General features: G+C 28.8%; 1 protein-coding gene across 1 annotated transcript; it reads left to right on the top strand.

Moving 5' to 3' along the window:
• The first annotated feature begins 6,572 nt into the window (after window positions 1-6,572).
• LOC107621845 (precursor of CEP14) lies at window positions 6,573-7,417 on the top strand. The gene has a single exon (XM_016323828.3). The coding sequence runs from the start codon at window positions 6,679-6,681 to the stop codon at window positions 6,973-6,975; it is 297 nt and encodes a 98-aa protein (XP_016179314.1). The 5' UTR covers window positions 6,573-6,678; the 3' UTR covers window positions 6,976-7,417.
• The last annotated feature ends 5,294 nt before the right edge of the window (window positions 7,418-12,711 follow it).

The following is a 12,711-nucleotide window of genomic DNA, read 5'->3' as shown; positions in this document are numbered from 1 at the left end:
TGTCAATTACTTGATATATATTCTTTGAAAAACCCTCAAATTTTAATGTAAATTACCGGCATTAAATGGTGCAATATAATTAAGTTGGTTTATTTATGTTCTATACTGATCACTAGAATCTTCCAAAACTTTTTTCTCTCATTCTAAAACCCTCTAAAACCAAGCATGTAACACACCGTTAAAATTAATTTAGAGATCCCAATTTGGTTAAGTCCCTTAGCTTTCTCAAATAGTTTGATAATTGAAAAATGCTATTTGTACAACAAAATTCAGTCTTTATTCAGTTTTTAAATATAATATTTTATTATTTTAATTTTTTAATTAATCATATTTTCTATTTTTAAGGAATCACTTTTATTTTGAATACTTATCACCGTAAAATTTATAACTACTTGCAATACATTAATTTTTTACAAATTAAACCATAAAACTCGTATGTAACAACTTTTTGTGTACTAATTTTTAAATAATCACTCAAGTTTTCAAAATCAATTAAACTCACTTCAATTATTTTTTTATTCAAAACATTTAAAACTCATGTCAAAAATACATCTAAAATTAAATAAACAACATAAACACATTTAAAATTATGTATTAACACATCTAAATTATTCTCATTGTAGTTCTAAATTACATATTGAACACAGAAAAAATTAAACTCAAATACACATCCAAAATTATAAGAATGCACTCTAAATATTTTATCAACACATCCAAAACTCATGTAAAAAAAACTTATATATGTACATAAGAACATAATGAACAACATAAACACATCCAAAATTAAGTATTGACACATTCAAATTAGGTTAACATTACAATTCCCAAATCAAACATATGAGTGCAAAAAAAAAATTATAATCACAAATACATTTTAAAAAAAACACAGACACTTCCAATATTATACATAAATTAAAAAAAAAAAGAACTTTTTATTAAACTAAAAGAAAGATAACATATCTTCATGAATGAACTCAACCAAATTTTTTTAGAATTTTGCAAGCAGAAATACCAGAGACAGAAGGAGTGCGATGGCGCGGGAGAAGGGGGCGGTTGTGCGTGGCGCAAGGGAGGAGACCAGGGACGGAGAGGAGCCCATCGATGGAGGAGGCGCGGGGGTGTACGCAGGGGAAGTGCGCGTCGCGGGGAGGAACGCGTCGCCAAAGGAGGAGATCGTCGCAGAGGAGTGCCCAACGCGGGAGAAGACGAAAACGGCCACAGATGAGGAGGGAGAGGCGATGCAGCTCTGGATCTTTACGGAGCGAAGATTTTACTAGTGATTTAAGATGGTTTAAAATTTATTTTAGAATTTTAAATTCGAAATTTTGAATTCTAATTAATTTGATTTTTGGATGTGTATTTAAATTGTAATATATTAATAATTACATATATTAAATCTGAAACAGAAATTTAAAATTAAAATTAAAATTTTAAATTTTAGTTTTATTTAGTTTATATTTTGAATGTGTATTTAATTTTAAAAAAACATTAAATTTATTTATAATTTTTAGATGCGTTTATTTTACTTTTTTTTTTAAATCATTATAATAAAAAGTTGAATATTGTACAACTTTTAAAGAATATCTAGTTGAATCGTTGATCATTAATCCCAATGAATTTTCCATACTAGGATAATAACACAAAAAAATATCTCCATCCTTATGCTTCCATGCTTATGCTTCTGATGATTTCTAACATTGCCAAGGTTACGGTGTTATTAGTCAGCACTTGAACATGCACTGTGAATATAAAAGGACAATTATATGTATCATTAGGTATTCAAGTGTAATATTAAATGATAATAACTGTTGATATATAATCTTAATTCTCAATTATAGATATGTTGTTGACTTTCTTTGCTTTCACAAGAAAGATTCCCATATACGACTGTGTGACCAGTTCTGCAGTTTGTCTCATACAAATATATGACATGATGAATGAATCATTTGTCAAACCTTTGAACCGTACGTACTTTACTGTTTATAATTTAATTTCCCTCGTGGTTACTTTGGACCAGACCATGTACGTTATAATTAAGGGAAAAAAAAAGTTTAGAAAATCAGTAAAATTTACTATTTTTAGTCAATAATTAATAGGCAAGTCAAAAATAATAAATTTGGTTAGTTTTTCATTTTTTAATTTCTTTTAAAAAAATTGATACGCGAGAAGAATGCCATATATATAAGCTAATCTAAATTGTAAATGGCAACGTGTACGTAACGATAAGTAATACTAATTAAAGAATTAATATTTATTAAAAAAATATTAAAAAATTATCTGAATTTATTATTTTTAACTATTACTTAGTCATTAATATTTAAAAATATGGGATAAAATATATTGTTAAATTACTAAATTAAAAAAATTAAACTAAAATAATTGAATTGATAGTTAAGTAATAACAAAAATAATAAATTTTGATAGTATGGCTCCTAGCATTTCTCATTTTTTAGCCAAAATAAAAAATTTATATTATTTATCTTAAATTTTAAATTTTAACTCATAAATTTTTAACTCTAAATTTTAAATTATAAATTTTAAAATAAAATTAATTCGTTATACTTTCTCATAACCATAATATAGCATAATTGTTCAATATAATAAAACAAGTAAGTACTTCTGATCTTTTCATTACAAGATGAAATTCATACAATTTTCAGCAGAAATTATTGACATGAGCATATGTTTTGCCAATGAATTTCTTTTCTAGAAAAAGAAACGAGAGGATAAAAATGTATTGGTTATTAATTTATATTACAAGATATTATACCTTCAATAATAATGTATTTTAATAATTAAATATAGTAATCTTACTTTAATTTCTCCCTTTAAAAGAAAAGCTTGAACCAACTTGGATTGAATTAGTTCAGTAGTTAGTTATCTTATATATTTAAACATTGCAATTATGTATTATTTAAATGTTGTCTTTTATTCAATTTTTAAAAAAAAAAAGAAAAAAGAAAAAAGAAAAAAGAAAAAGTAAGTAATTTTTTTTAAATTTTTTGAACAATTAATACATGAAAATAAATATTTAAATTAATTAAATAATTATAAAAACTGATTAAAAGTTGAATTTTAAAAGACACTTAATATTTTTTATATTTATTTAAATAAATATTAGAAATTCTAATCTTGCAAATTAAAAAATATTATAAAATTTAAATTAAAAAAAAATTAAAACAACTTTTCTTTTTTCCTCGAAAAAGGGTATGGACGGATCCAGAAATAGTATCATAGGGCCAATAATATATATAATATTAAAAAATTATACAAAAATTATATAATGTAAAATGCATTACAAAAATATACTAATAGAGAATATATTTTAAAGTACAAAAAATATATATGTACTTTTTATTAACGAAGTGGTCGATTCCTCATTTTATAAAATTCATCAATAATAGAATTTGTGTCAAATTTTTCTGCAATTTTTTTTTAATATAAATAAAAGACAATTAGTAAAAAATTTATCTTTCATTTTATTTTTGAATTATTCTTCACAATATTCATAGTTAAAAAAGAACTCTCAATTGTAGTAGTTGAAACAGAAAAAATTAATACCAAATGAATAAAAAAAGACACTCACAAAAAGAAAAAAATCTACTTTATGAAAATTAAAAATTTTTATTTAATTAAAAAATATTAATAATAATATTTTTTCATATTTTTTTAATATTGTTACTTATTTTTTAGATATTAAAAATCATTAATATTTAAATTAGATTAAATTTTTATTTATATTAAATTAAATATTAAATAATTTTTAAAAAAAATTAAATCATACATAATAATTTATTACTATTAATCTTTGTTAAAAAAAGTTGGGGCGAGACCTCCACTCCCCCACCCCCGCGTAAGTCCGTCCCTGGGAAAGGGTGTTATGAAGAAAATGATTAATTTCTCCTAAGCCTAAACCTGCTTCCAAAATTTTATATATAATGTAACATACATATATAATGACACGATTACCTTTTTTTTTTTTTTTTGGTGACTACACGATTACCTTTAATTAGTCGTCATACGAATATATATTGATAATGTAACAAAAGAATCCTCATTTATTAATTATAAAACAAATAATTATATTGGACTCTAATCCATCGTCATTAGTGGGTATTTAATAAAGCCCAGGGTTGTTAAGGTTTATCCGTTTATGAGTCCACGTCTAGTAGTGTCTTCCTTCAAGTAGTTATGCGCCTGCAAATATATGTTCGATAATTTATTAATCCTTCAAACAACATGCATAAGATTATATTATGTAATACTTGACTAATGATTATTATTTATCTATAATTATATTATGACATATTCATTTGACAGATAATAAAAATTTATACGATTAAGACTTCAACTAATGCTAAATGGCCATGACAAAGAGAGTGAGAAAAAAGTTATTAATTAATATTAGGAAGAAAGTATAAGAGGTTTGCCTAAGCTTTTATTAAATTAGGGAGCACCGTGATATATCCTGTTATATGCATGAGTCATGCTACCTATATGTAGCTATTTAAATAACTCTATAATCTTGTGACCATTTCACAGGCGGCTATGCCATATATAGCTAGCTAAAACATATATATTTATATAAAAATATTATTTAGTAATAGAAAAAGTATATGGAACCAAGTCCAAATCAGCCAAGAATGAAATAACTTAATTAATTATAAATATAGTAATTAGTTTTATTTATTTATGATTTAAAATATTAGTTATTAAATATTTCACCACATTCAAATTAGGAGTAGATACGTTCAGTAATAACGAAAACGGATTCAATTAGCTTCCGTCTCTTCATTCTCCTTCTCTCTCCAAATGCCTAAAACATGATAAATCATAAAACAGATTCAAAACCATCCAATTTATAAAAAAAAAACATCTTAATACCTAACATAAACACTATCCACATAAAAATTTTAGATTCACCTAAAGACATTTCACTGATTTTTGGCTGAAACCATCTTGATTTTCAAGGATTATTGGAATTAATATGGAAATCATGACGGCATATAACCAAAGTGATTATGTGAATGTGATGCTGCTGATGTCATTAATGATGTGTATGTGTAGTAGGCTAAAACAGCTAGCTACAGGTCCAGAGAAGACTAATAACAACATACCTTGATCAATTAGGTTCAAAAATGGTACCTATTTTGAGTGCAAGTAAGATTATTAACATTTTGTTCACAATACATGATGTTAAAACCTGCGGTAAAAGTGAGATAGATTTATAACTAATTAATTATATATCAAATGATCATATTAAGAGTTAAGTATTGACTAAATAGAATAATAACTCTTTTATGGGTTGGTGGATTAATATTGATGGTCATGAAAGTGAGAGTAACTTACAGCTCGGCTATTATTGTCGGCACCTACACGGCTACAATAATACGCGGCTTCCAAAATACCAAACCAATAATCACTTTTTTTTTTCCTCATCTGCTGTAACACTATGTGAACTATTCATTACTCACAAACTATTGCTCAATAATTAAATTTTATTTTTGGTATTTAATTGCTAAAAGAATTAAATAATTAATATTTAATTTAAAATATTAAATATTTAAAATTTATTATAAAAAATAAGCTCGTTAAAAAATGGACAATAGAGAATTGGCCATAATTACTATCTCCGGTTTTGTTTTTTTCACACATAGGGCTGTCAAACGGATTAGTCCGGCCCATTTAGGCCTAGTCCGTTAAACTTGTGGGTTAAATGGGCTGGCCCGTTCAAGCCCGCTTTATTCACGTGCCAGAATTTTTTAGTCCGGATCGTTTATAGTAAGTCTGATGGGTTAAACGGGTCAACCCGTTTATCATTTTATTTTATTTTTTGAAAAAAATTTTGACAAAAAATACTACTTTTAGATCAAAAACCTTTAAAAAAAATTTTTTTTTAGTTGATGAGTCAGATTTTCAGGTCGGATCGGGAGAACTATCGGCTAAAAGTGTTACTTTTTCTAAAAAAAATGTAAAAATAAAAATAAACGGGCCACCCATTTAACCCGCGGGCTAGCCCGTTTAACCCATCATTTTTTTCAGGTTAATCGGGCTCAGCCCATTTAGCCCGTAATTTAAACAGGATTAATTTTAGAGGCAAAGCCCGCCCATTTAAATAGGTAAACGAACTGGCCCGATGAATTTAACCCATTTTGACGGCCTATTCACACCCTAAGGTGGTGTTGCCGGCAACAACCACCATCTTAAATATTAATTGCTTTCAAACTCTACAATATCATGAAATCCGACTTAAACTACATCCTATTACAACGTATTAATTAGAATGGACCCTTGACGGTGTAGAAAAATGAAAACAGAGCTAGGAAAGTGAAAGGAAATTACCAAAAGGGCTAGGCGGCGGCTTAGCTAGCCACATGGCTATTTTGGAAATTTGAAATTCAATACCAAAAGAACATTGCTCTCTATTCTGACTAGTATGAACATGACCCTTGTTTTATTAAATTAGTTTACCATTAAACATTATTCCACACCGTTTTTTCAAACTCCAAATTCTTCTCTTTGACTTGGCCACTCCTTAAAAACTTGGTCTCCAAGCTCTCTCCCTCTCTCTTTCTCTCTATATATTTCAATGCTCTTACATTTTTCACTCACACTCATAATCCTAATATTATTATTCTCCCAACACTTAAAGCTTTTCTCTCATTCCTTCTCATCATCATGGCTCGCTTTGCAACCTTGCTTGTTCTGTTCTTAGTTATCTTCTCTGCTTCCATGTGTTGTTGTTCAGAAGCTAGAAAACTTCAACTCAGGGGAAACAGGGGAATCAAGGTTGTTGACCCTTCTCCAAAGAGCAGCTTGTTCTTCAGCTCCCTTCCAAAGGGCACCGTGCCGGCTTCCACACCGAGCAAGAAGGGACATGCCATGGAGGTTGATGAGAAGCTCATTGCACGAAACCTCATTAGTGTTGAACGACTTCTTCTCACATCTGTCCCTAGCCCTGGTGCTGGCCATTGATTCATTTTCATTCCTTTCTTTGTTGATCACTTCACAACACATTTTTTTATTTCTTCAATTTTGTCATATTCTTATATTATTACATATTTTTTTCTTTATATAGTTCAAAATGAAGACTATAAACATTAGCAGGAAACTAAAAATAGCTAGGGAGGGATATAATTGAACTGTGTAAAGATGTAGATTAAGATTTGTAGTGTATATGTCTCTGTTTTCCTCTGTTTTCGGATTCTCTCCATTCCCTTGATGAGGTGAAAACTATATATATGTGCAGTTACAATTTTGTATTCTATATAATATGATCAACTTCTGTAATGCTTTGTATAAGTATATTTTTTACATCAAGATATGTTGTTAATTATGTATGTAGGTATTAGGACATGTAGGGTTTGCCGAATGGAAGAAATGTTGGCGATTGATAATCTGGTTTCATAGTCAAATAATTAAGTACCTATCAGCAATTGCTTGTGATTATATTATATTATTATTATTTGACCAAATAACCTTAAATTTAGGGTAACACTCGCATATGATTTTCATGCAAAGTTGATAATTAAAAACTGTTACATAATAATTTAATTAAATATATTAAATTATCTAACAATTCTTAAGTTTTAACTAATAATTTTACATGAAAACAATTACAAATAAGTCTCTACGTTAAAATTATCAGCATTTGTGTATTATAAAAAGCAATGCAACTAAATAATAGTGAAATATTCAACTGCTAATAAAACAGAGGGTTAGGGAAAAATAGTTGGTCTATAAAAAGGCTACTTGTACGTGTAAATATACAAATATTTTATTGGCTCTCCATACTTTTCCATATATAAAACACTTCGTTACTAAATAATTATTTTCATAATTACAAATTTACAACTAATGTTGGGATGTGAAAAAAAATATTTCAAATTTCAATTTGCATGCTAGCCATGCTAATTAATTAAAACAATTTTTGTCAATCCAATATAATAATTCTCAAAAACAGGTTAGATGTGATTATTTATAAGGCTAAGTTAGATATTTCTGTTAAAAATTATTAGGGTATATCTTAGGGGTGAAGCACATATAACATTAGCTTAATTCTTTGAATATTTGGCCACGGCAAAAAATACAATGAAAATAGAATTCTTGGAGTGCAAAGTTGTTGAATGTGATGCCTAATATATAACCCATACTGTAGCCGATTTTAGAGGCCAGGGCAAAGTAGGTGAGATTTTCAATAAAATTTAAAGTAATAGAGAAACAGGAAAAAATGGCGTTGGATATGGGTTGTGGTAACACAAACAAGTAGTGGTCTTCCACTTGGGTTGCATTTTGGCGAAACTATGACGGAGAAAACGCGTCCAATAATAAATTAAATAATATATAAATATAGCTTAACCTAATCAGAATCACTACCCAACTATTGTTTGTTTGTTATACTGTTTATGAATATTATGGGTTGTTATAAATTTAGAATGAGATCATCACCGTCTAATGTCATTGAACAATGAACATTGGTTATTTGCATCCTGTGACCTTTTTATATATATAAGAATAAGAAAATGGGCCGTGAACTCCACGTTACATGGAAAATGTGATGAGCTGCTATTCATTGACTTTTGAAATTTTCTATTTTGTATTTTATTATTTTTCCAAACGAGAAGAAGTTATGTCCCTTTCGATTTGCGGTTCCTCAAAAGTCATAAAGGGCTCCCACGTATATTTCTCCAAGCTCACGATGTGCATGTTATGTAATCTAACAACACACCTCGTTGAGTTACTGTATTTATGTATGAAACACATTTTATATTTAGGATAAAAACTCAGATAAAGTCGACTTTACATGAAGTTAATAATGGAAAGTTGTTAGATGATTTGATTGATTTGAATAAATTTTCATTTAACGACTCTCAGTTATCAACTTCACGTGAAGTCGACTGCACCTGAATTTTCACTTTATATTTAGTGATATTCGTTCAACATAACATACATGTTTATTGTGTCCACTTATTATATCTTAATAAAAAATAAAAAAAATTTCTAAACACACTTTGACACACTTAAATATTATTACGTATCAACGTGTCTAATTTTATTTTTAACATGTATTCTTAAAATAAATTTAAAAATAATATATGTTATTATTTATTAAAATAAAAATTTAAATACTTTATATAATTAAAAAAAGACATTAAATACATTTAAAAAATTATTTTAATATTAATAAAATATCATTATAATTTATATAAAAAATATTTTAAATTCTATATATATGTCGTATTCATGTCTTATAAGATTGTAAAATTTATATGTTTGCATATCTAGTATCATGTTTAGTATCATGTTGTGTTTTGTGTCTGTGTCTATATCTCATAATATATAATTGAATTTATTTAAGAAGGTTCTTGCTTTCTTCCCATTCTTCAATCCCTTTACGATAGATTAGGACTTGAATAAACATAAGAAAAGCAACGATATAAAGTATATACTTATTAAAAGAATTTATATTGGGATAAGGTTGCAAATGTGAATTTGCCCCTTTTAAACCAGCACAAGGGCTCCACGAAACCGTCACAAATTTGGAAAAAATGTTGAAGAAATAATATCAGTTTGTCTGCAATGTGTTTGTGGTCGTGTCGACCCTAAACATTTGAATCCATACCACAACATGTAACTAATTATTTGGACTCCAAACCGAAAATTGGAAAATAAATTAAAAAAAATCTACGTATACATTGGACCGAAATTAACGAAAATTATACCAATCAATAACGTGGAAGCTTCACATACATTGAAAGGAAATTGTGTAACATATCTGAAGCTTTATACAATAATTATAGATACAGAGTCACTACTCACAAGACCATATCTGCTGGTTTGCCACTTTAGCCTTATCTTGTTTAATACTTACAAAAAAGTTGGCATCACATCAATTCACAAGAGAAAGTAAGAACAACATAATAAAACTGCTAGAAAAGCTTTATAGGGCCATGCATTCGAATGATATAGTTGGATCGATATCAAATCAACAATAATTATAATGAAGTTAGATATATACTTCATAGTATTTATGTCCCTAATAATATTATCCAATAATTTACTTATCTATTGTTAACTTTTAGCTTATTATTAAACAAATATATATGTTTCATGGGATCAGCAAATATGTCTCTTACACTGAATTATTCACAGATAAATGCATTGTGTTTAACATAAAATTATGAAATCTTAGCTCTGTGAATGAGAAAAGAAGCATGCATATATAATGATGATGAAATAGAGTATATGTAAGGGTGAAAACTCAGGTGCAGTCGACTTCACGTGAAGTTGATAACTGAGAGTCGTTAGATAATTTAACTGATTTGACTAAATTTTTATTTAACTGACTATCAACTATCAACTTTACGTGAAGTCTACTGCACTTGAGTTTTCACTGTATGTAAGCGCACATTTGGGACTAATAAACCACCAAAGTCAAGACACGTGCATATTCATGCTTTTCCTTTGCTTGGCATAAACGCAAAACAAAATCCAAGAAAAATTAAAAAAAGAGTCGCCGATTAAAAAACCTTCTTCCTTCCCGAAATTAAGGTGTTCAAGTTACAAAAATCGTTCTCAAAATTAAAGATTATTGTCAACTTGAAGTATATATATATATATATAAGGAAAAGTTTGGGAGACCAGCAATTTTATCAAATTCTGGCGAAGAGTGAGTCATTTGATGAAATCTCGAATTAATCTCACACCATCAAAAAATTTATTGATGACTATTTAATGGCTATAAATTTCAAAAGTTGGTGCTCCTATAGCATTCCTATATATATATATATATATATATATATAGCTTAGCAATTCTGCCACCACTTTAAGTACTTCTCTTTTCGGGAGGTGCCAAAGTTATTTCTCAACTCCCAATGTCAAAATGTAACCGAAAGTGAAAGCAGAAACCCCAACTATAGTCCGTCACCCTATATATATATGTAGAATTTGGTCTCTTGTGATCATAGTCTTAATCAATTATATGGTATATATATATATATATATATATATATATATATATATATATATATATATATATATATATATATATATATATATATGATGGCTACTTGTTTCATAATCTTATTGGTGCTGCTAGGGGGAAGAGTAGTGTCATCAGCAAGAGGTAATAAAGGAGCATTTCTTGTTGTAGCGAAGGGCCATATCCCTCCATCAGGACCAAGCCATAGAGGCCATGCTACACCGCACGTGGCACGCCATGTTAATAATAATAATACAATCCCTTGATATATATGAAATCAAAGCTAAGTATATGTGAGGGATTGTTATAGTAATATACACCAGGTTCGGTTTATTGCTTAGACGATGAACGTGTAACTTTTGCATCAACATAAGAATAAAAAGGGGATTCATGTGAATCACTGTATAATAATTTATTTTCTTCTATACGCATGCAAATTAATAGATGGTCTCAAGATTATCCTTTTTAGTCCATATATATATTGGTAATTCTTTAATAACGTTTCTTATTAAATGAGTGAGTTTTATTTCAAAATTTAATTTTAGTCATTTATTTAGATTTAATAATTGAATTGATATTTTTTATTTTTCATATAAAAATATCATCATCATCATCATCATCATCATCATCATCATCATCATCATAGCTCAAACAGAATAATAATAATTATTGTAAATAAATTATTATTCACGCACATATTAAATTATGTAGTAAATCACGCTGAGACGAATTTTAAATTAAACATTAATGTAACTAGGTATTCTTTAAAAATGATCATTCACTACAACAAAACCTAATTTAGACGACCATTTGGGGGAAGCGGTCATTCAAAACCGCCGTCGCTGCAATCCCCACATTCACATACCAGCGGTGAAACACAACCGCCTCTGAAGCACAAATCCAGCGGCGGCCATCACGCTCGTTCCATGGCGGTTCATGAATTCACGCCATTACTTGCTCAGACCACCTAATTTCTCTTTCCTTCGCACTTCTCGCTAGCTCCACTACCCACTACTATCTGCCATTACCCCAATTTTTCATTCTTCCCAAACCTAGCGCGCCCAGAACCCCAAGTGCAGTGAAAAGAAAATCTTCGTTCAAAACGAAAATCTGCAACAAATCATTGATTAGCAAAACTATACCCATTTGTTTCTGTCCCATTGGTTTAAACTGCCGCGAAATTCATGTTAAAAGTTAATGACGACATTTTAGCGGCGGTTCAAAACCGCCGTAAATGTCCAACGGTAACTAAATTTTTTAATTTTGCAGCGGTTGCTAAACCGCCGCTATACACCTAGTTTGCCTGGTTCACGCGTATAGTGGCGGTTTTAAACCGCCGCGATTTGTCGAGTGACACTGGCGGCGGTTATTCCAGCGGTTCTTCAAAACCGCCGCCGCTGCTATGCCGACGATTGACTTGGCCGCGTTTTACTCACCGCCGGAAGCTGATTCTAGCGACGGTTATAACCGCCGCAACCCCTCAAAATAACCGCCGCCGCTACACTGTTTTGTTGTAGTGATTTATTAAGTTTTTAGAAAAGAGAGAAAATAAAAAATTAAAATAATATATTATTAAATTTAAAGACTAACTAAAAACTGAAATTTAAAAAACAAGTAATATTTTTTATTAAACATATTAAACAAGATAAGGCTATTAAACAAGATAAGGTTAAATAATTGGAATAATTTCGTCTCTTATGATTATAGTCTTAATTAATTAATTATCACAT

This window comes from Arachis ipaensis, chromosome B10 (assembly GCF_059453495.1).
Source record: "Arachis ipaensis isolate K30076 ecotype BB chromosome B10, ASM5945349v1, whole genome shotgun sequence".
In the NCBI taxonomy this organism is placed as follows: Eukaryota; Viridiplantae; Streptophyta; class Magnoliopsida; order Fabales; family Fabaceae; genus Arachis; species Arachis ipaensis.
The sequence above is the reverse complement of the archived record's forward strand: the minus strand, read 5'-3'. Positions and strand labels throughout refer to the sequence as shown.